The 20,773-nt window shown below is 50.8% G+C and overlaps 1 protein-coding gene across 1 annotated transcript; it reads right to left on the reverse strand.

Moving 5' to 3' along the window:
* Positions 1 to 2,259: 2,259 nt before the first annotated feature.
* Positions 2,260 to 5,950, reverse strand: LOC149343534 (uncharacterized). Its single transcript, XM_089546996.1, has 3 exons — positions 5,939 to 5,950; positions 4,252 to 4,398; positions 2,260 to 2,844 (listed from the first exon to the last, which is right to left on the reverse strand). The coding sequence occupies exons 1-3, from the start codon at positions 5,948 to 5,950 to the stop codon at positions 2,260 to 2,262; spliced, it is 744 nt and encodes a 247-aa protein (XP_089403122.1).
* Positions 5,951 to 20,773: the final 14,823 nt, after the last annotated feature.

The following is a 20,773-nucleotide window of genomic DNA, read 5'->3' on the forward strand; positions in this document are numbered from 1 at the left end:
AAAGACACGATGTGAAGGGCACCAACTAAATTTCTTTCCTGGCACAGCCCGGAAGGGCACGGAGGAGTTTTCACCGCTTACTATCGTGGCTCGTTAGTTCGGTGGCCTCAGCAGTAACACTCGATGGCCGTCCTCGTTGGTTTCTTTACGAGTCTGCTTTGTTCTTCTGATCGCCTCTCCATATTAACACCGTTGTCAATGGAAACGGAGTTGTCTCTAGCACACGGAATGCTGATGACCGCGCTTGGTTGTTATTCAATTCAGAGAATGTTTTTGGCGTCAACCAGCAGATGGACAACGTACACTCTCAGTACTCTCTGAATACTGGCCAAGGCCTCGCAATCATATGCGATATTGTGCCTCTAAAAGGGAGACGACAACCAAGCAACATGAACAGGGCCGGCTAGCTTTCGCTGTGCAGATGTTACAAATGCATTCGCGTGAATTTGGGTTTGTTCATTCTTCAAAGCTGCCCGCATGCCGCTTTATCGTTTTGTTCGTGATGCAAGACGCTCCTAGATTTATCTCGATTGATCGCATTCAGGTGTAGCCGATTCCACGTTGTTCCAGAATGTTCCTTTAACCTTCCAAACTTTATCTCCAAAGTTCGCGATCAGCTTTAAAAAGAGCATGGCCGTGAGCAGCCGCCATTCTGTTCGACGACCGCCGAGCACACTTGTTGCTACGAGCCCGCCGTGTGATTCAGGTCGTTGCGGGCGCAAGTAAGCCAAAATAAAGGGTTTCGTTTAGAAGCCACTCTCGCTGTTTTCCTGTTCGCCAGACTGCAGTCACCCCTACGTGACAGTATGATCTGCTGCAGTTACAAATGCAATAGTAAACTCCTTCCGCAATAGCCTCTGTCTTGCAGACCTGAACTCAAGGTCAGTAGAACGGCCAGCAGAGGAGCACCTAGTCCGTTTCCCTTGCTGGAAAAGAGTAGTCTGCCACACACTGTCTGTGTGAGCACAGGTGAACAGGTACGGTGTTCAAAACCATGCCGTGAAGCCGGCTGTCTGTAGGCGTCTTTTCAAAGGTAGAAATATGTAATCAGAAAAACCAGGGTGGCAACTCACCATAAATACTTTTTTCACAAAAATATGAATCAGTCCTATTTGATACCTGCAGGCATCATATAGGACGAAAAAAAGAAACTAAAGCTATCTCAAAAATTATACAAAGCCAGTAGTCGAAAAAATGCCGAAAGGCGTTCCTTAGCAGTCTGATGCCAAAGGCTCGACTGACCTCATGCTTAAGTTCGATTCGATAACCCAGAATCAAGGGCCCATTCGTATGGCTTCAAATGATACAGAAGTAATGTAATATAAGTAATATCTTCTACGTAAAACATTGCTCACTTTAAAGCACAGAAGACCACACCTTACGACCAGGAAAAAGAGGATAGTCATGAACAGGTGCTTTGCATCAAAACCTCTGCAAAGCACTTGGAGCTCCTTCATATCAGGGCTACCCTCTCGACTAAGTCAGGTGGCTGGCGCATGTACGTCGAAACAAAGCCAACACCAGGCTGGACTGGATGATATGGCAGCGCGGGGTGCAGAGGCTGAGAAGCTGAGAACGCTCATACAGCCAAACACAGGCCACCTCGCACTACCAGGGCTGTCTTCCCCGTGGAATATTTGAGTGGCACAGCTCATGGCAAAAAGCGCACACGAGCGCCTTCTAGTACGGGAAAAGTGTCGACTTAAGTTCTAGAAAAGATTCTCCTATTTCCATCGTTGCAAGCTCGCTGTAGCTCGCCATCAAGCCGGGAGGTGCCACTGCTTCGCATAAAGCCTTGAATTTTTTATCGTGTAGGGTGTTCAGTCCTAAACCGTTTTGCATCACCTTAGTTCGATAGCATTCGCTAACTCTTTCTCGCTCTCAAGTCTCTTTGTAGCTAAATCACATAAGAGGACATAATTCATAAACGAATATATATAACACCTTTTGTTTACTAGAATAAGTTGGAGACTTCCAAACCGGCTCAGATTATGCAATGGTTTCCATCCTTTACAACTGACATTTAGAAAACAAAACTCTAAATTTGGCTTGCACATACCCAAACTTTTGTTTTCAGCATCCAGGTCAACCAATAAGGATATTATGGGTTCAAAAATAAAGAGAGGAGCAGGCTCAAAGCAAGTCACAAGCAGAGTCTTTGTTTTTATTCTCTATACAACACACTTATTCACAAAGCTGTAAGTGTTTCTGGTAGGACCACATACATTCTCATGCATGCATTTTTTCATGGGGAACGCATTAGCGTCGACGGTAACTATGATGACCGGCAGCCCACCCGTTGGATCCCCCATATGCCGCTGGTCCATACCGGCCCGCTGGATATCCTGCACCACCGTAGCCATATGGAGAGTATGCTCCGTACCCGTAGCCACCAAGAGCACCACCTCCAGGAGCGTAGCCGTACCCTGCGTACGGAACGCGGCCGTAGCCAGCTGCAGCGCCACCGTACGACCCATATCCGTATCCTGCGTATCCGCTGTATGCATTGTTGTAGCCGGTGGCCACACCCCTGGCGCCGTAGGCAGTGGGAGCAAACCCAGCCGTTGAGGCTGCTGCACCAGCGGGAACCGGTGGAACGACGGGGGCGGCGTTGAAGACCACGTCGGCGCTGGCACCCGGTGCAGTTCCTGGCTCGTTTGTGTCCACCGTGGCCCGGAAGCCATTGGCGTCGGCGATGTAGTTCACCCGGCGGTAGAGGCCGTACGCGTCCCGGTAGCCGTACGATCCGGTCTTTGCGTTGCTCGAGTCTCCCTGCTCACTGCGGAACTGGCGGTTGCCGTACTCGTCCACATTGTCATAGCCGAAGCTGTACGGCTGAGGTGGCTGGAAAGAAAAGGTTCATTTAATGTGCCGCGATTAGTTGGCATAGAGCTTTAAAGAAGAAAGGACAAGTTACTTTAACCTTTAACTGTGAATCTGAAGCATTTCTTTATTCTTCTCTTCTGCACGTTGCACGACACTTTCTGTAATTACGTATTGAATAAGGACGTGTAGACAAGTTGTTTTAGTAGAAAATTGAAGTAATAAATCTTTTTCAAAAAAATTTGCCCGGAAAAGGTGGCAATAAGTAATTCTTACCTAGGGTGTTTAAAGCTACATATCAACTATCTCAACGATGTTGAACCAGAATTTTTAAAAATAGGCTTTTAGAGATATGAAAGTCCCTTCTATGGCACAATAATACCTGTGTTAGCAGATAACAGGAAACATGTGAATTTTGTTAACTAGTTAGCCACTGAACTGATTCCTGATAATTAACTTTTTAATTATTACGGTTGGACACCTGGTTTAAATTAGAAATTGGTACCCGGTCGCTAGTATTAGCGCTATCACTCTTTAGAATTTCGAAAACGCGATTACCTTTGGCGCAGTGACTAGACGAATTTTGGCTACTTCGACTGGTTGCGTGCACTAGACTGTTTACTTTGGCGGCATGCTTTTGGAATTCTCATGAACTTTGCAATAGTGTCACGAGGTATTGTTCGGCCACTGCACCAACGGTAATCGAACTATCGAAATTTTATATGCTTACATGGGTTTTACTAACGATCGGCTACACATCCTTAATTGCAACCAGGTGTCCAACTGTAAAAAAAGAAAATTATGATATACCAGTTAACAATCGAACTAGTTAACTTGATTTAATTGTTTTCTGATGTCCAGCAGCACTGGAATTATTGTGCGACAGAAGCAACCTTCAGACCTCCACAAGCGTTTTCGTAAAATTTCTGGTTCTAATTAGTAATAATTCTAATTTTCTGGCATATAATTAGTAGTTACAGCTAAATAACATTGGCACGAACCTAGAGGACGGATACACAGACTCTAATAAAAAGGGATGGACATATTTAGAAAATAGCAAGGCCAGTTATCCCTCGCTGCACAGATAACAAGTAGGAAGTCAGAAAAAGAGGGCAAGAGAGCAGACTGGGCAAGTTAACAAACGCTAGTTACTGCGATCGTAGTCGAAGTAAAAAAAAAACGTCAGGGCATGTAATACGAAGGCAAGATAGCCGATGATCCTTAACGGCAACTGATATCGTTCCTAGCGAAAACAAGCGCCGCAAAGAGGGGCACGAGTCAGGTGGGCGGATGAGATAAGGAATTATAGCGGTGATAAGTAGCCGGAGCTGGCACAGGGCAGGGTCAATTAGATAGATAATGGAGAGGCCTTTTTCCTAGAGCGGGCACACTTAAGATGCTAATGTTGATGTTGATGATGATACGTACAGCGGCATAGTCCGCGTATCCTCGGTAAGCAATGGCCGCCACCGGACCAGCATAGCCACGTAAGCCAGGACCAGGGTACCCGGCTCCTGTGTGGTGGTGATGCAGCCCGTAAGCTTTCGACGCCAGGAAGACCAGCAGCAGTTGCGCCTGTAGAAAATTAAGCGGCAAAAAACTCTTCACTCATTTTTTTTTCATATAGTATTGACTGGAAAGCTCAGTTGCTCCAGAACGCCGAAAAATTTGTTCATCAGACTGGTTGCAAAATACATCAGTTGAAGTTGTGATCTAATACACGCTTGCTGCTCTCCATTACGAGTTTATGCAGGATAGGAACCATTTCTTTATCCGCATAAAATTTTCCGTCGGTGCAGCGCCCGCCTCGTGCTGCAGATGAGAGCCTCTCGATACCAGCCACTGATATTGTAATGCGCCGCCAGAACTCTAAACTTTTAGCACAAGAAGGCACCCATCCATAACTACATTTGTCGGCATTTTGTGCTGTATTCATGTATTTTACTAACGGGCTTTTATTGCTTTCGTGCAATATGTGTTGCTCTTGTTCATTCTACGTACGACGTTTCTCTTCTAGTCTAGGTAGTTATCAGTTCCAAATTGTGTGCTTAGATGTACACATTGGGAATCAAAACTAATATGAAGCTGAGATAGCTTGTATGATCTCCAAATAAGTGCGCTCTCTTGAAATCGTCCTTCTGCTCAGATTTTCATGGGTTGCAAAGTAGATTCGAACAGTCAACGGCATTGTGCCAATTAATCCATCTACCTTTCCGTGTGCTGCTCAATGCTTTTTTGGTTTGTCTTTTTAGGAGGTACTCCGAAAAAATAAATGCATAGCAAAATGATATTGAAGAAGCAGTTACAATTTGGCGTCATAGGCATTGCAACACGTCATCAGCGGCTGCTGCGTTAGCACCGAGCATACCACCCGCCCTGTGCACTCTTTCAGATTTCTGCGGAACAAAAACTCTTGATTTCTTCCAGCTGCAAAGCTTCAGGGAACGGCTTTCCCTTCGTTTAAGAAACTGTTATGGCAGCGTCTTGACCATGGCTTCGAACATACCGTTTTCGTTAGGCACCATCTCAGCTAATTATCAATATATTATGCAGCTGTATTAATTAATAGCTTAATTCAATCACTTTTTAAAGGAGCACACTTCTGCCCCGGCTGATAGTCTCGTCCTCAAAAAATTTTATTCCCAACTTCGTACGGAATCTTGCGGGAATTTTTTTAGAATATTCTCTGACACGTCCAGCATAATTCTCAGCCATGCAAGCGTCTTTAATCCTTGTCGAAAGCAGCCATAAAGCAGTGGATAGATGCGAATGAGAGAGCTAGATTTTCTCAGTAGCCATAAGAATCATTTAATACGAATTCTAAGGTTTTAAAGAATGCAATAGTATGTTCGTTCTACCTTTGAGCTTGTCTACAAACTAACACAGCATGCATGGTGCCCCGTCATTTAGCAGCTCCTGTCTTCCTTTCACTTCAGTCGTTTATGTATAGAGTGGTGCAAACTATCCCGGTTTCCTATCATCAGCAGGACCCAAGAATCTTTATAAAAGCGGCTTATCAGTCCGATGGAAGCTGGGGTTTATAATAAAGTATGGAATGCTTTTGTTATATGTGCGTCTTTTCTCAGAATGAACTGGTGGAGTAGCAGTAGCTCACCTTCGGAAACATTACGGCTCTCTTCTGTCTCCACAGGTGGCGTCCGGCGGAATAGCAGATGTAGGGTATATGAGGCAGAGGCGGAGACAAATCTCTTGTGGTGTCACCTTGACTACGTTAGCAAGCTTTTATACTGGTGAGCGGGGAAATGCGACGCGTGTCGCTAGCAAAAATCACGCAAAAAAAAAACGAAAATGCACTTTCACTCTTTCCTAACCCCTCTCTTAGTTTTCACATTTCGAAAGTTTCTTCTTCTTTTGCAGTATTGCGTGGACGGCGATGGACAGGGTAACAGTGCATTCACTTGAAGCGCAACCCTTTGAGCACACCTGGGATGCGTGAGCGACCTCAACATGCGTGAAAAAATTTCACGTCTTCCCTGCTTTCACCAAGCGCCCTCAGAAACGCAAAGCGCGTTAGGCTTCCTCGGTTCAAGAGTACTTTTTTTGTTGTAGTTGCTGTTGTAGCGTTAGAGAGAGGGACAGGACCTCTTTAATTGGCAGAGAATTTAGCCGGCGCTTAGCTCTGTTGACAACGAGCAATCTCCATGCCCTGTGCCGGAATGAACGAAACAGCAATTATTACATTCGAAACTATAAACTTTTCAAGCGCTGCATGGTGTTTGTTTTCCATATTGTTAGGTCCTAATGAGCGAAAGATTAATACATAACAGAAATAATCAAAATACGGTTTACTGGGTTCCGCAGGAATGATAAGAAAAAGAACCCAGGTATCTCTTTATAAAGCAGAACACCTAAAATTGGGTCCTTATTCCCTTAATGCATGTCACTTGCGGAGCGTTCCAAAGCTGTCATGAATTCCTTTATATCGTGAAAAGTGTGAATACTCTAGCCGCGGAAGGGTGGAGCTGCTTCTGTAGCACTCGATAACGACGGTCCCTTAAGCCATTCGAATGGACACGTCGCTGTTCGCGGCTCTAATTGGCACTGATTTCAGATCATGTACAAGCTTTAAATAGCTGGACGTTTATCGAAAGGTAATGCAGATTAGCGTCGTCCTCCTATAGCGTGTAAACGGCTGCTTACGGATCGGAAATGCAGAAGCCTCTCAAATCTGAAATGGAACTGTTGTGCCAATGGGACAGCACCTAGTAATATCAGTGTTGTAATGGGAACGACCGGCAGCCGTTCACGCGGTGGACGAAGAGGAGAACGAAGTGCTGTGCTGGTTTCGGTGTGACTCCGGGGTGTGTGCCTGCCGTGACGCGTCTTTGGTCAACGGCCTCCGACCTGTGCTTAGAAGACGCACCTGTACACTTGGTGGAGGTGCTTCGATCCCCGTCCCGGTGCTCAACCTGGAACTCAGGAGCGGAACGCTACTTGCACCGCCAACAGTGCCAAACACTTCGACGCAGTCGTCGCCGGCCACCCCTGCCACCGTCCTCTGTTCCGGGGTCCAACGACAGCGCGACCCTTCCCCATTTAGCGGTATGGACGACCAGGACGTCGACGACTGGTTGGCGACCTACGAGCGCGTCAGCACTTACAATCGGTGGGACGATTCCATCAAGCTGAGCAACGTGCTCTTCTATCTCACAGACGTTGCCAACTTATGGTTTCGTAACCATGAAGCGGACCTTCCCACCTGGTCATCATTCAAGACTAGCTTCGCCGACGTTTTCGGCCGCCCCGCCGTGCGGAAACTCCGCGCCGAGCAACGCCTCCGTGCTCGCGCACAGCTACCGACCGAAACATTCACCGGCTACATTGAAGACATTGTCGATTTGTGTAAGCGCGTGAACGCTTCGATGTCCGAGGCTGACAAAGTTAATAACATTCTTAAAGGCATAGCAGATGACGCTTTCCAAATGCTCCTGGCGAAGAACCCCACCTCCGTCAGTGCCGTCATCGAGCTGTGCCAAAGCTTCGACGAGTTGCGCAAGCAACGCGCTTCTACGCGGCAGTCTGGTGCGCCTCCCGAGAGTCTTGCTGGCTTGGCCCTTGGTCCCTCGTCTCCGGACCAAACCCTCTTCATGGAGCGCGTGAAAGATTTTATACGCGAGGAAATCGCCCGCCAGCTTTCTCTTCTCCATCACGCCGTTCCAGACCCTGTCTGCCCTACTGCCGACCTAGCGCCCTCCCTTGCGCCGACTATCCGCCGTGTTGTTCAGGAGCAGGTCGCTGCAGTCCTGCCGTCCAGCCCCCCGCCTCCTCCTGTCGCAGCACCACTCACCTATGCGGAAGCCGTCCGACGGGCACCGCGCTCTCTTGCCTCTCCTACGTACCGCAGCAGCCCTGCCTATTATGCTCCAACCCCATCCATGCCACTTCCGCCAGCCTCGTTTCCTCGCACACGACGACATCCTACGAACCCTTGGCGCACCGCCGATAATCGGCCCATCTGCTACGCTTGTGGGCTTCCAGGGCACGTCGCACGTCTCTGCCGTCAGCGCTTGCCTCGCTATGGGGATGCTGCGCACACGTACGATCACGGATACGATCACGAGCCGACCTTGCCCAATGGCTCTTCCGGCTCCTCTATGTCTCGCCCCCAGTACTCGACTCGCCGCTCGCCTTCGCCTCGCCGCCGTTCCATTTCCCCAATGCTTCGGCGACCGGAACCTCTCCGTGAGGAAAACTGAATGCCCCAGTTCCGGAGGCAAGAACTGCGTCTTTTGCGAACTCACCAAGTCCTCCGTTTGCTCCCGCTAATGTGGTTCAGGCGTTTGTCGAAGGTGTACCTGTTCTCGCGCTCGTTGACACGGGCGCTGCCGTGTCTGTGATTAGTGACTCTCTTCGCCGCAAAATTCGCAAGGTGACGACGCCCCTGTCTGACTTTTCGCTCCGTACGGCCACCTCTCAGCGCATTCACCCCATCGCAGCCTGCACCGTACGAGTTTCGATCAACGACGTAGAATATCTCATCGAGTTTGTTGTGCTGAGTGCGTGCTCTCACGACATCATCCTAGGATGCGACTTCCTGTCCACCCACCACGCAGTGATTGATTGTGCTCGTGCTGAACTTGCGCTATCTTCCGTGTGTAACGTTTCCCTGTGCGACCTGCCTGTGCCCTCCGCTAAACTTCTCGTAGCCGCCGACACCACCATACCTCCCTTTTCTTCTGTCCTCGTCCCGCTCTTACCTGACTCTGCCTTCAGCAGCCCTGTTCTCTTCACACCCACTACTGCTGCCACCCGCCGTCACCACCTTCTGATTCCTTTCGCCGTTCTCACGATTTCCGGTGGTCACTGTGCCATTTATGTCTCCAACCCTTTTGCTTGCCCGTCCTCTCTCCTTCGCGGCGAATGCCTCGGTCGTATCGAAGAACTGGACCCTGCACTTGCCTACGAGTTCTCTGATCACCGTGCATGTCCCGAGGTTGCTCTCCTGGACATTTGTGCGACCACGCCCGATCCGCGTCCCGCCGACGTATTTCATCGCGCCATCGCTACCGACCTTCCGCCCGCTCAACGTGACCAGCTACTGCAACTTCTCCAACGCTTCAGCGCGTCTTTTGACCTTTCCCAACCTTCTTTGGGCCGTGCGTTCGCCGTCTCTCACGAAATTGACACAGGTACGCACGCCCCCTTGCGCCAGCGACCGTACCGCGTCTCGCCCACAGAGCGCCGCGTCATCCGTGAAAATGTCGACGATATGCTACAGCGCGGCATCATACAGCCTTCTCACAGCCCTTGGGCCTCTCCTGTTGTCTTGGTGACGAAAAAAGATGGCTCCATCCGGTTCTGCGTGGACTACCGTCGTCTCAACCAGATTACTCGCAAGGACGTTTACCCTCTACCCCGAATCGACGACGCACTGGACTGCTTGCAGGGAGCGGAGTATTTTTCGTCCTTAGACTTACGCTCTGGATACTGGCAAGTCCCGATGGCTGCTGCTGACCGGCCGAAAACCGCCTTCGTCACACCAGACAGCCTGTATGAATTCAATGTCATGCCATTCGGCCTATGCAATGCCCCAGCCACATTCGAGAGAATGATGGATAATATTCTCAGCGGGCTCAAATGGGAAACGTGTCTGTGCTATCTGGATGACATTGTCGTTTTTTCCAAAGATTTTTCTTCCCATTTACTTCGCCTCCAGCGTGTTCTCACGTGCCTTACTGCAGCCGGGCTACAACTAAACCTCAAGAAATGTCACTTCGGTGCCACGAAGCTGACGATATTAGGTCATGTCATCTCCAAAGATGGTGTTCTTCCTGACCCTGCCAAACTTCGCGCCGTCGCTGACTTTCCCAAACCAACCACCTTAAAAGAACTTCGCAGTTTTGTAGGCTTGTGTTCATACTTCCGCCGCTTCATCCGGAATTTCGCCTGTATCATCGCCCCTTTAACGCAGCTTCTTGCCGGCAGCCCGAACCTCTCGTCTTGGTCACCCGCCTGCGATGCCGCATTCGACACTTTACGTCGCCTTCTGGTCTCCCCGCCAATACTGCGCCATTTTGATCCTGACTGTCCGACCGAAATTCACACTGACGCCAGCGGTGTGGGGTTGGGCGCAGTTCTTGCCCAACGGAAGACTGGGTATCCAGAATATGTTGTCGCTTACGCCAGCCACACTCTCACCAAGGCGGAATCTAACTATTCAGTGACAGAAAAAGAGTGTCTGGCCATCATTTGGGCGATTGCCAAGTTCCGCCCTTACGTCTACGGCCGGCCGTTCTATGTCGTCACCGACCATCATGCTCTTTGCTGGCTGTCCTCCCTCAAAGATCCCTCTGGCCGACTTGCCCGCTGGGCTTTACGTCTGCAGGAATTTGATATTCACGTCATTTATCGCTCTGGACGCAAGCACTCCGACGCCGACGCACTTTCCCGTTCACCACTTCCTTGCGATTCCGCCTCTGCCCTCGTCTGTGCCTATGATTTCTCGTCGTTCGGTGTCCCTGATATGCTCTCCGAGCAACAGCAGGATCCTTGGATCAACTCACTCCTCACCTTCCTCTCTAATCCCTCGCCACCTTCTTCATCCCGTACTCTTCGTCGCCAAGCCCCCCATTTTGCCGTTCGTGATGGCCTCTTATACCGGCGTAACTACCTGTCCGAAGGGCGGAAGTGGCTGTTGGTGATTCCTCGCCACCTCCGTGCTGCGATCTGCGCCTCCTTCCACGCAGACCCACAATACGGCCATGCCGGTGTATTGAAGACGTATGCTCACCTGCGTCTGCGATATTATTGGCGCGGTATGTACCGCTTCGTACGACAGTACATTCGGTCGTGTACAGCCTGCCAACGTCGCAAGAACCCTCCCCGCCACAACACCGCCCCATTGCAGCCGTTACCCTGCCCTGCCCGCCCCTTTGACCGCGTCGGCATTGATCTTTACGGTCCGCTTCCCACCAGTTCGGCTAACAACCGCTGGGTAATCGTGGCCGTTGACCACCTAACCCGCTACGTAGAAACGTCGCCTCTCCAATCTGCGACCGCACAGGACGTTGCTTCTTTCATTCTACACCGTCTTGTTCTTCGTCACGGCGCCCCGAAAGAATTTCTCAGTGACCGTGGCCGTGTTTTTCTATCGGAAGTCGTCGCGGCACTGCTCAAGGAATGCAAAATCGTTCATCGCTGTACCAGCGCCTATCACCCCCAAACCAACGGCATGACTGAACGGTTCAACCGCACTCTCAGTGACATGCTCGCTATGTACGTTGATACCGCCCACTCCAACTGGGATAAAGTACTTCCTTTCGTAACCTACGCGTATAATACGGCTACGCAGACAACGACGGGATTCTCTCCTTTCTTCCTCTTATATGGTCGCGAGCCTACCTCCACAATGGACACCATCCTTCCCTATCGCCCTGATTCTTCCGAGACAACATCCTTCTCCGAAGCCCACATGTATGCCGAAGAATGTCGACAACTTGCGCGCTCTTTCACCACACAACTCCAGCAGCACCAGAAGCACCGTCGGGACCCCTTGGACCCTCCCGCGTCATATCCCTCCGGCGCACTCGTTTGGCTCTGGGTGCCTTCCTCCACTCCCGGCCTCGCCACGAAACTACTTTCCCGCTATCACGGCCCTTACCGCGTTCTTCAACAAACTTCTCCCGTGACTTACTTAGTTGAGCCCCTTGACCCCTCCCCGGATCATCGTCGCCGGGGGCGTGAAACTGTACACGTCGAGCGTCTTAAGCCCTACTACGACCTGTCAATTCTTTCGTCCCCGTAAGTCGCCAGGATGGCTTTTTTTTCGCCGGGGAGGTAACTGTAATGGGAACGACCGGCAGCCGTTCACGCGGTGGACGAAGAGGAGAACGAAGTGCTGTGCTGGTTTCGGTGTGACTCCGGGGTGTGTGCCTGCCGTGACGCGTCTTTGGTCAATGGCCTCCGACCTGTGCTTCGAAGACGCACCTGTACAGTGTACTTTATTTCTTCCGTGCATATTGCTTCAGCACTTCCCGTAGCCTGCTTTACCGCAGTGGTAGCCACTCACCAACCAAAAAAATGTACTGAAGCCACTCAGAGGGCAAATATATGCAGAGAATAAATATTTTTGAAGTAAACGAAGGAAACATCTCCTTGTTGCCAGTATGTTAAAATGCAGGCCATAAACAACTTCGATATGGCTCATGAAATAGTTGCTTCAAGCTCACTTAGCAATCACAATTTCTTCTCTGTTCACGCTTACGTTCAAACATATTTCACAGCAGAAGAAAATTGTCTTGAAAACTGTAGCGAAATCTAGGAGTGTTGTTTCGTATAGAACAATTGCGAAGCGCTTACAGCCTGGCAGATGGAATATGTTCCGCCTTGCATGTACTTGTGGGCCTGGCCAGCACACATCATCCCTTCCTCCGGCCACTCATTCTGGGAGTCGGACGCTCTGCTTGACGTTGACCCCGGCACCCAGCTCAGGCTGATCGACGGCGCCAATCGAGAAGAAGAGCTCAGTATGCTCCTGGAACCCTAGGGGCCATCACGAGCTACTCTAAGAGCTTCAGCTTTTTATACGCATGAGCGTTATAGTCGGATACAGAATCGAAACCACACAACAACAGCATCACAGTGATACAGAAAAGAAAACAGCGGTTAAGCCTTTCTACATTGATACACTTGTTATCTTGCAGTCGTTTACTCCTAACCCCGTGTAAGCCAGCCTTTCATTACAAAAACAAAATGAAGGGGGCTCTTAAGCTACACCTTATGGGTAGGACGTGGTAGCGTAATACGTGAATTTTCGCATGTTCAGAACATCACTCTATGCTTGACATTCATAGATCCATGGGAGTCGTCATGCCCTTTCTGGGGCAGTGGTGCAGCGGTTAAGCGATGGGCTACTGCCCTGAGATGGCAAGTGCTTGGAACGGTGCGCCTAGTGCGATCCATGTTGGTCTTCATTAATTTAACTGCCACCTTCCACGGTGCGGTTTGCTCACTATCGGGTGGGCAGGTTGTGATGGCGCTGCATGGTCAGTGTAGGAAACTTCCATAGACACCATTGTTGAGCTAATGCAGATGTCAGCGCTATTTCTTTTTATAGGACACGGAGAAGCACCAACTGGAACGTTGTATCGTTGTCATGGGAATGGTATCAAGCAGAAAAAAACTTCGTGCCTGAGTGAGGTTTGAACCACTGCCTGCGAAAAAATAACTTTCTTTCCAGGTGCCTTAAGGCCACCTCTGCATTTTTTTCTTTATTGTGGCCACCGCTGCTCTCTCTGGCGCTGCTTGCATGCGCAGGAGCTATTCATTTGCAGCCATCACTTCTTCGGTCACCAGGGTGTGCTGAAGGATTTGAAGCTGCCATTATATAGAGTTTCCCATCGCTGACATGGTCACGTCGCCACGTGGACCGCCTGCCTCCTAGGTTGCTCTCTGGGGACAACCTGTCGGAGCACAGGCCGTGATATTTAGCTCCCAACCACGACGCCCACAGCTGATTTTGTGGAGAACGGAGCCTCTAACGCTGTCGCGTTAATAAGACTGTCGCATATGGGGGGTGGGGGGGGGGCAGAGCTGCGAGCAGTACACATCCCGACCAGGCGCCTGCTCCTGCTAAGATGCATGGAGCTCTACGTGCAAAAAACAAAAATAGCGGACGATTTAGCCTGCCGAGGCCAAATGCGACTTGCGTAAGCCAGCATACCGGCTTTTATTCTTTTATTCGCTATTCTCTACTATACATTCATACATCCGTGGGAGTCCTCATACCACTCCTGGCTCAGTGGTGGAGCGGCTACGCGATGCGATGAGCCACTGCCCTGTGATGGGAGGTGCTGCCACTGGTGGGACTTGCGAGACCCATGTTGCTCTCCCCGAGGAACCTCTCGAGACAAATCAATAATTGAACTGCAACCTGACATGGTAGGCAATTTACCCACAGTCCGGTGGGCAGGTTGTGTCGACATCGCAAGATCTAGTGACCTAGGCGGCCTTTCTGCCACGCTTTCAGGTGGCACGCAAAACTCCAGCTCCTCAAGGTAGCAGCGCGACAGGACAAACATTGATGAAATCGGCAGGTGGGGGATCTAGCGCTACTGACTCTGACTCCCAGAGAAACATCCTAGTGGCAGGTGGGACTACCAGGTCACATGAACTTCTGATCCCTGCTCTGCCCTCTGACACAACCTTCCCTCTAAGAGGGGCCCACAGACAAAAGCTAAGGCACTGAGAAGAAATTCTAGTGGTGTAGTGAAAAAATTATAAGTTCGCATGACACTTGGTTCTGCTCACCAAAATTTTCTCTGCTTCATTTACGCTTCTCGCTCGTGCATGCGTTCACTTTCACAGGCAAGCGGCACATAGCACAATGCAAAATTTCATATTAGTAACCTTATATACGTAGCCAGCAAAGCTTGCGTTGGACCCAAATTCGAAACTACAGGGTCTTCAGAAGTTCGGTTTATCACTTACACATTATTCAGCCTGGTCGTACGCGAGTGTGAGAAGCGTGGGATGTGAGATGACCTGGGAGTTGCGGTGTTACAGATTATTCATCCAGGTCGTACGCGAGTGTGAGAAGCGTGGGATGTGAGATGACCTTGCAGTTGCGGTGTTACAGATTATTCAGCCTGGTCGTACGCGAGTGTGAGAAGCGTGGGATGTGAGATGACCTTGGAGTTGCGGTGTTACAGATTATTCATCCTGGTCGTACGCGAGTGTGAGAAGCGTGGGATGTGAGATGACCTTGGAGTTGCGGTGTTACAGATTATTCATCCTGGTCGTACGCGAGTGTGAGAAGCGTGGGATGTGAGATGACCTTGCAGTTGCGGTGTTACAGATTATTCAGCCTGGTCGTACGCGAGTGTGAGAGGCGTGGGATGTGAGATGACCTTGGAGTTGCGGTGTTACAGATTATTCAGCCTGGTCGTACGCGAGTGTGAGAAGCGTGGGATGTGAGATGACCTTGGAGTTGCGGTGTTACAGATTATTCAGCCTGGTCGTACGCGAGTGTGAGAAGCGTGGGATGTGAGATGACCTGGGAGTTGCGGTGTTACAGATTATTCATCCTGGTCGTACGCGAGTGTGAGAAGCGTGGGATGTGAGACGACCTTGGAGTTGCGGTGTTACAGATTATTCAGCCTGGTCGTACGCGAGTGTGAGAAGCGTGGGATGTAAGATGACCTTGGAGTTGCGGTGTTACGCAGCTGCTACGTTCCGCTGCTACAGCCAAGAAGAAGCGTAAAAGATAACGTGGTGTCACGCGAAAAAGAAAAATTCAGGGGGGGGGGGGGGCACTTTGTTGACCTAAAGTGCGGTGAGGCGAAAGCCTTAAGCGCGGTGTTGCTGCTTGTGTTGCTGATGTGCGGTTAAGATCTTACGCTTTGCCTCTAAGAGTGGAACGCTGCCAGGGAGTCCATAGAACGCCATCGCCCGTTCGGCTCTACGCCTCGCTCTTCGGTAAACTGGATTTTGAGGAAAGGAAATGTATCTGTCTCGCATATCTCTGTGGAGAAATGAACCTCGCCGTAACGGGAAGGGAGGAAGACGAGTGTGAACGAAGACACCGTATTCACTAGACGTGCCTTTGCAGATTCGAGGCCATTGAGCTGTCATGGCGGAGTGGTTAGCGGGCTCGTCTCGCACTCCGGAGACCCAGGTTCGATTCCCCAACTCGACCAATTTCCTACTCGATTTTATTTATTTATTTGGTCTGACTAGAAAGGTTAATTGGGCTAATTGGTAATATAAGCAATTAAAGAAACTACGACGCATTTACTTGGCGCATCACTATACGATCCCTTTAATTGGTTGCATGGTTAATAGCCATGGTACAATTGGCCTCGTTTGAAATTCGGGCACTGTGACGTCATGACCATTTCGACCAATTGAAAACACACCATCTGTTAGGCGCGGCGGCGCCTCCTCGAGGTACAGGGGGGTCCACGAATCACGCGACGAGCGCTTAGACCTGGCGTAGTACTGCGTTCGCAATAAAAAAAGGGAGGGGGGGGGGGGAGTAGCGTAAGGGTTCTGCACAAATTGTGCTTTTTCTATTGTCGCGGACGTGAAAAATCTGGTGCGTTTTAGACTCGTGGGCGAATGGTGAATGCAAGGCGACAGCGAAGAAGACCGTGGTGGTGGTGGTGGTGAAAAACTTTTATTTAAAGAGAGCTTGAGGGCTAAAAAACCCTGCTGCATGGTCGGTATCCTTCGTCCGGGACACCGCACGACGAGGCCCCGTCTCGCGCTCGCTTGACCAGAGCCCTTTGGGACTCCAGCGTAGAGCAGTTGAGGAGGGCAGTCTCCCATGCCTCTCGGGTGGGGGTGGGGTAAGGGGGAAGGTGAGGATTCTGAGTACATGCCCACACCATGTGAAAGATATCGCAGATCTCTCCACAGTGTGGGCAGCGCCCATCTGTGTTCGGATCGAAGTGTTTTGCTATGGCAGGACAGAGAAGGGTTCCTGTCTGCAGGCGCCGCAGAGTTCGCTCCTCCGCCTTACTCAGCCCCTTGGCAGGTGCCGGGTAGAGACGGTGGCTGTCGCAATAATGATTTAGGATTTCGCGGAACCGCAGAAGCGGTTTATGAGCTTCTGAGCCAGGAGAGCTAGGATGAGGAGCCCGGTGTGTGAGCGCTCGGGCGGCCGCATCAGCGGCCTTATTGCCTCGTAGACCCTGGTGGCCAGGAGCCCAGATCACTTTTGTGCGAGTTGGATCGGCGAGAGCGCGTCTTAAAATTTGCGAGGCAAGAGGTGATATTTCGCCTGCAAGATAATGTTCACAGGCCCGGCGAGAGTCTGTGATAACCGTTTTCGATTTTGGATCGGCGGCAGCGAGAGCTATTGCGACTTCCTCCGCTCGTGTTGAATTTGGGGCCCGAAAAGATAGCCCATCGACATTCATTCCCCGGTGGACTACGGCAGCCGTGAAGAATCCCGCGGGCGACGGCCCTGTGATGTCCACGTAGTAGACGCCCTCTTTATATCTATATTGCCTCTCAAGCGTGCGAACCCGCGCTTGTCGTCTGCCTTCATGTGAAGCCATGTCCATGTTACGCGGGAGCAGAGCGACCCAGAGCATGTGGCGCCACAGCACCGGGTAGTTCTCCGTCCCCTCTGGTATGCATGTGTGTTGGATGTGTAAGCGGTTTAGCAGGCGGCGCCCAGGAACCGTCTGCGATAGCCGCGTATATTGGTTCACGAGGTGGGCCTCCCGCAACTCCTGATAGCAATTTACCACTCCCAACGCCTTCAGTTTGGCGTTGGAGGTAACCACCGGGAGGTCCAGTGCTCGCTTTGTTGCCTTCCTGATGATGGCGTCAATGCGCTCGTCTTGTTGTTTGGTGGTGCGTAGGTATGGCACGGCGTAGAGGATCCGGCTGGTCACGAAGGCATAGGCGAGCCGTAGCGCGTCCCTGCCCCGCAGACCACCCCGCTTGTTGGAAACACGGCGGATCATGCGCCCTACCTGTTCACCTATGCTCTTGAGTTTCGCTATAGTAGAGTCCGGTCTAAGTTTGTTATTGATGAACAGACCCAGGATCCGGAGCTCTGCCACTTCTCTGATGGGACCGCCCGACAGATATATGTGTAGAGACGTGTTGTCCTTGTGGTTTGTCCTGACGTGTAGAAGCTCGGATTTGGCGGGAGCACATTGGAGACCACAGTCGGCAGCATATGCTTCGACTATGGAGGCGGCCTGCTGAAGGCGGTCCTCCATCTCCCCAAGGCTCCCCTCGGTGGTGCAGATTGTAATGTACTCTGCGTAGAGTGCGTGTTTTATGCCCTCCACCTGAGCCAATCGGCCGGGCAGGTGCATCATGGCGATGCTGAAAAGGAGCGGTGATAACACTGCCCCCTGCGGTGTACCTCGTGTGCCCATAGAGTACGGGCCGTATTCCTCGTCCTCGATCCGGAGGAGTGCCTGACGCGCAGAGAGGAAGTCTCTGACATAGGCAAAGACCTTCGTCCCGCAGTTAGTGGTGTTCAAGTTAGAGAGTATGGTGCCATGTTTAACATTGTCAAACGCCCCCTTAAGATCGAGGGCGAGAATGGCCTTGTCGTTTTGTTGCACGGTTGTGGGTTGTATTATGTCCCTGTGTAGTTGGAGTAGGACATCCTGTGCAGACATGTGCGGGCGGAACCCGAACATAGTGTCTGCAAAGAGGCCCTTACCCTCCTTGTATGGAGAGAGGCGATCCCGAACCATCGTCTCCATGAGTTTTCCCACACACGAGGTTAATGAGATGGGTCTCAAGTTGTCCGTAGTCACGGCTTTACCTGGCGGGCACGAGGAGCGGAGACCTGACGTGTGAGGAAACCGAGCTGTGAAGACAGACAGCGCAGCGGAGGTGGGGGGATTCATGCGTGGAGGTGGCAGCCGTTAGACGTTCGGGATGTGCTGCCGTAGAACTCCCTGGGATTGTCTGAATTAAGCCTACAGCGTTTTCTGACGCCGTCGACGGTTCGTGGCTACGCTTCTCCTGCTGCTGCCAAATCCCTGGGGCTGCTGACGGGAGTCCAGCGGCGTCTTCCTATGGTCCTCTCCACTCCTACTACGACCTTGCTCCCTTCCGCCTTTTTCTTCGACGCAACGCCAGCGACGCGTCGCAGTTCTTCCCACCGCGTTCGCCTTGTCTACAAGGCGCCTCCGCTTCTTCTGGGATGCTCAAGATCTGGTGAACTCTTTTTTTTTTTTAACCTGCAGTGTCATGGGCGTGTTGAGTGCGCGTATTTTTCTTTCAGTTTTCATTTCGTATTGGCTATTTACCTAAAAATTATAAATGTGGCTTCGTTTTGTTTGACTTCCTCTTCTCTTGTTTGAACCTGCATGTGATAGCGTTCCTCTTCTTCAGCCAGGGAAGCATTACAAATTCGTTGAAATGTTAAAAATGTATGTCTACTACAGTTACAAATGCGATTAGAAACTCCTTACGCGATAATTTCTGTCGTACAGACCTCAACTCAAAGTGAGTATAATGGCCGGCAGAAGAGCACCTAGTCCGTTGCCCTTCCTGGGAAAGAGTGGTGGTAGTGTAACACTTCTATTAACAGCCCTTGAAGAACCCCAGGTGGTCGAACTTACCGGAGCCCTTCACTACGGCGTCCCTCATAGCCTGAGTCCCTTTTGGACGTTAAACCCCAATAAACCAAACCAAACCTTTATGTTAGGCGTTCAGTAGGTTATGGGCCAAGGTGACGAGGGGGTGTTGCAGTTTCAGATCTAGTGAGGCAAGCCAGATGGGCCACGGTGGGGGTGGGGGGAAAGGATAGGCGGGAGACTGGAAGGCCGCGTGGCATTGTATAAGGCACTGTTCTAAGTCTGCATACATGTGTGGACAGTATGGGCACTGAGGTGTGGAATTGTACCGCTACAGATAATGTTTAGCTGCTGTACATAGGAGATTAAACTGTATTCGGCGAAGAATGCGAGCTTCACGGATTGATAAGGATGGTAGTGATGGTGGTAAATCAGCTAAGTCAAATTTTTGCTGCGTGTAGTATTCAGCTAAGTCGAATTTTTCCTGCGTGTAGTATTCTTCGACAGTGTGTCTGTAACCCTGACTGCCTGCTCCGTCGGTGGGCTCGTCCATGGGATCTCCGGCGCCCGGTGTATAATATCACAGGCAAGCTGGTGAGCCAGCTCATTACTGGGGGTGCCCATTTGAACAGGGACCCATCGAAGGGTCACCGGTCGTGGGCTTGATGCTATGAGGGCGGCATCTAAGGCCGATCGGGTAGGGAAAGGGAGGGCTCTTTCATGGAAGGCGCGCAGAGCTGCCTGTGTGTCTGTATAAACAACGTATGCGGGTGCGGGAGGGGGGGGGGGGGGGAAAGGGTGGAAAAGTGTGTGATGGCATCGTCAATCCCGTGTATTTCTAGGGCGAGCATGGAGGGTGTGGAGGTGTATGGGTCGGTTTTGTGAGTGCTGGTTGTAGAGAGGCAAGGGCGGAGGAAGAAGGCTGCTCTGAAGCCCGCGGTTTCCGTGAGACAGGCGTCGGTGCAGAAGAATACAGAAGAATTCTGCAGAAAAATATCTGTGTGCCCCATCGTGAACAGGTGTGATGTTCAAATACGCTGCCGTGAAGACGGCTGTATATAAGCGTCTTTTGAAAGTTTTAAATCTGCTTAATTAGAAAGTCCTGACTCGCAAGTCACCATAAATGCGTTCTTCACAAAAAAAAATCACTTCCCCCGCAGGAATCAAACAGGAAGAAAAAAATGACTAAAGATATATAAAACATGATATAAAAGCTGTAGTCGACGAAACATTGAAAGGCGTTTCATAGCAGTCTGAGGCCAAAGGCTACCCTGATTTGATGCTTATGTTCGATTCGGTAATCAAGCGGCCGCCGTGGTGGCTCAGGGGTTATGGAACTCGATTGCTGACCCGAAAGACGCGGGTTCGATCCCGGTCGCAGATGGAGGCGAACCTCTAGATGGAGTTTAGATGGAGGCGAACCTCTAGAGGTC

The sequence above is a fragment of the Amblyomma mixtum genome, chromosome 5, assembly GCF_055824585.1.
Source record: "Amblyomma mixtum isolate Tamu chromosome 5, ASM5582458v1, whole genome shotgun sequence".
Classification (NCBI taxonomy): Eukaryota; Metazoa; Arthropoda; class Arachnida; order Ixodida; family Ixodidae; genus Amblyomma; species Amblyomma mixtum.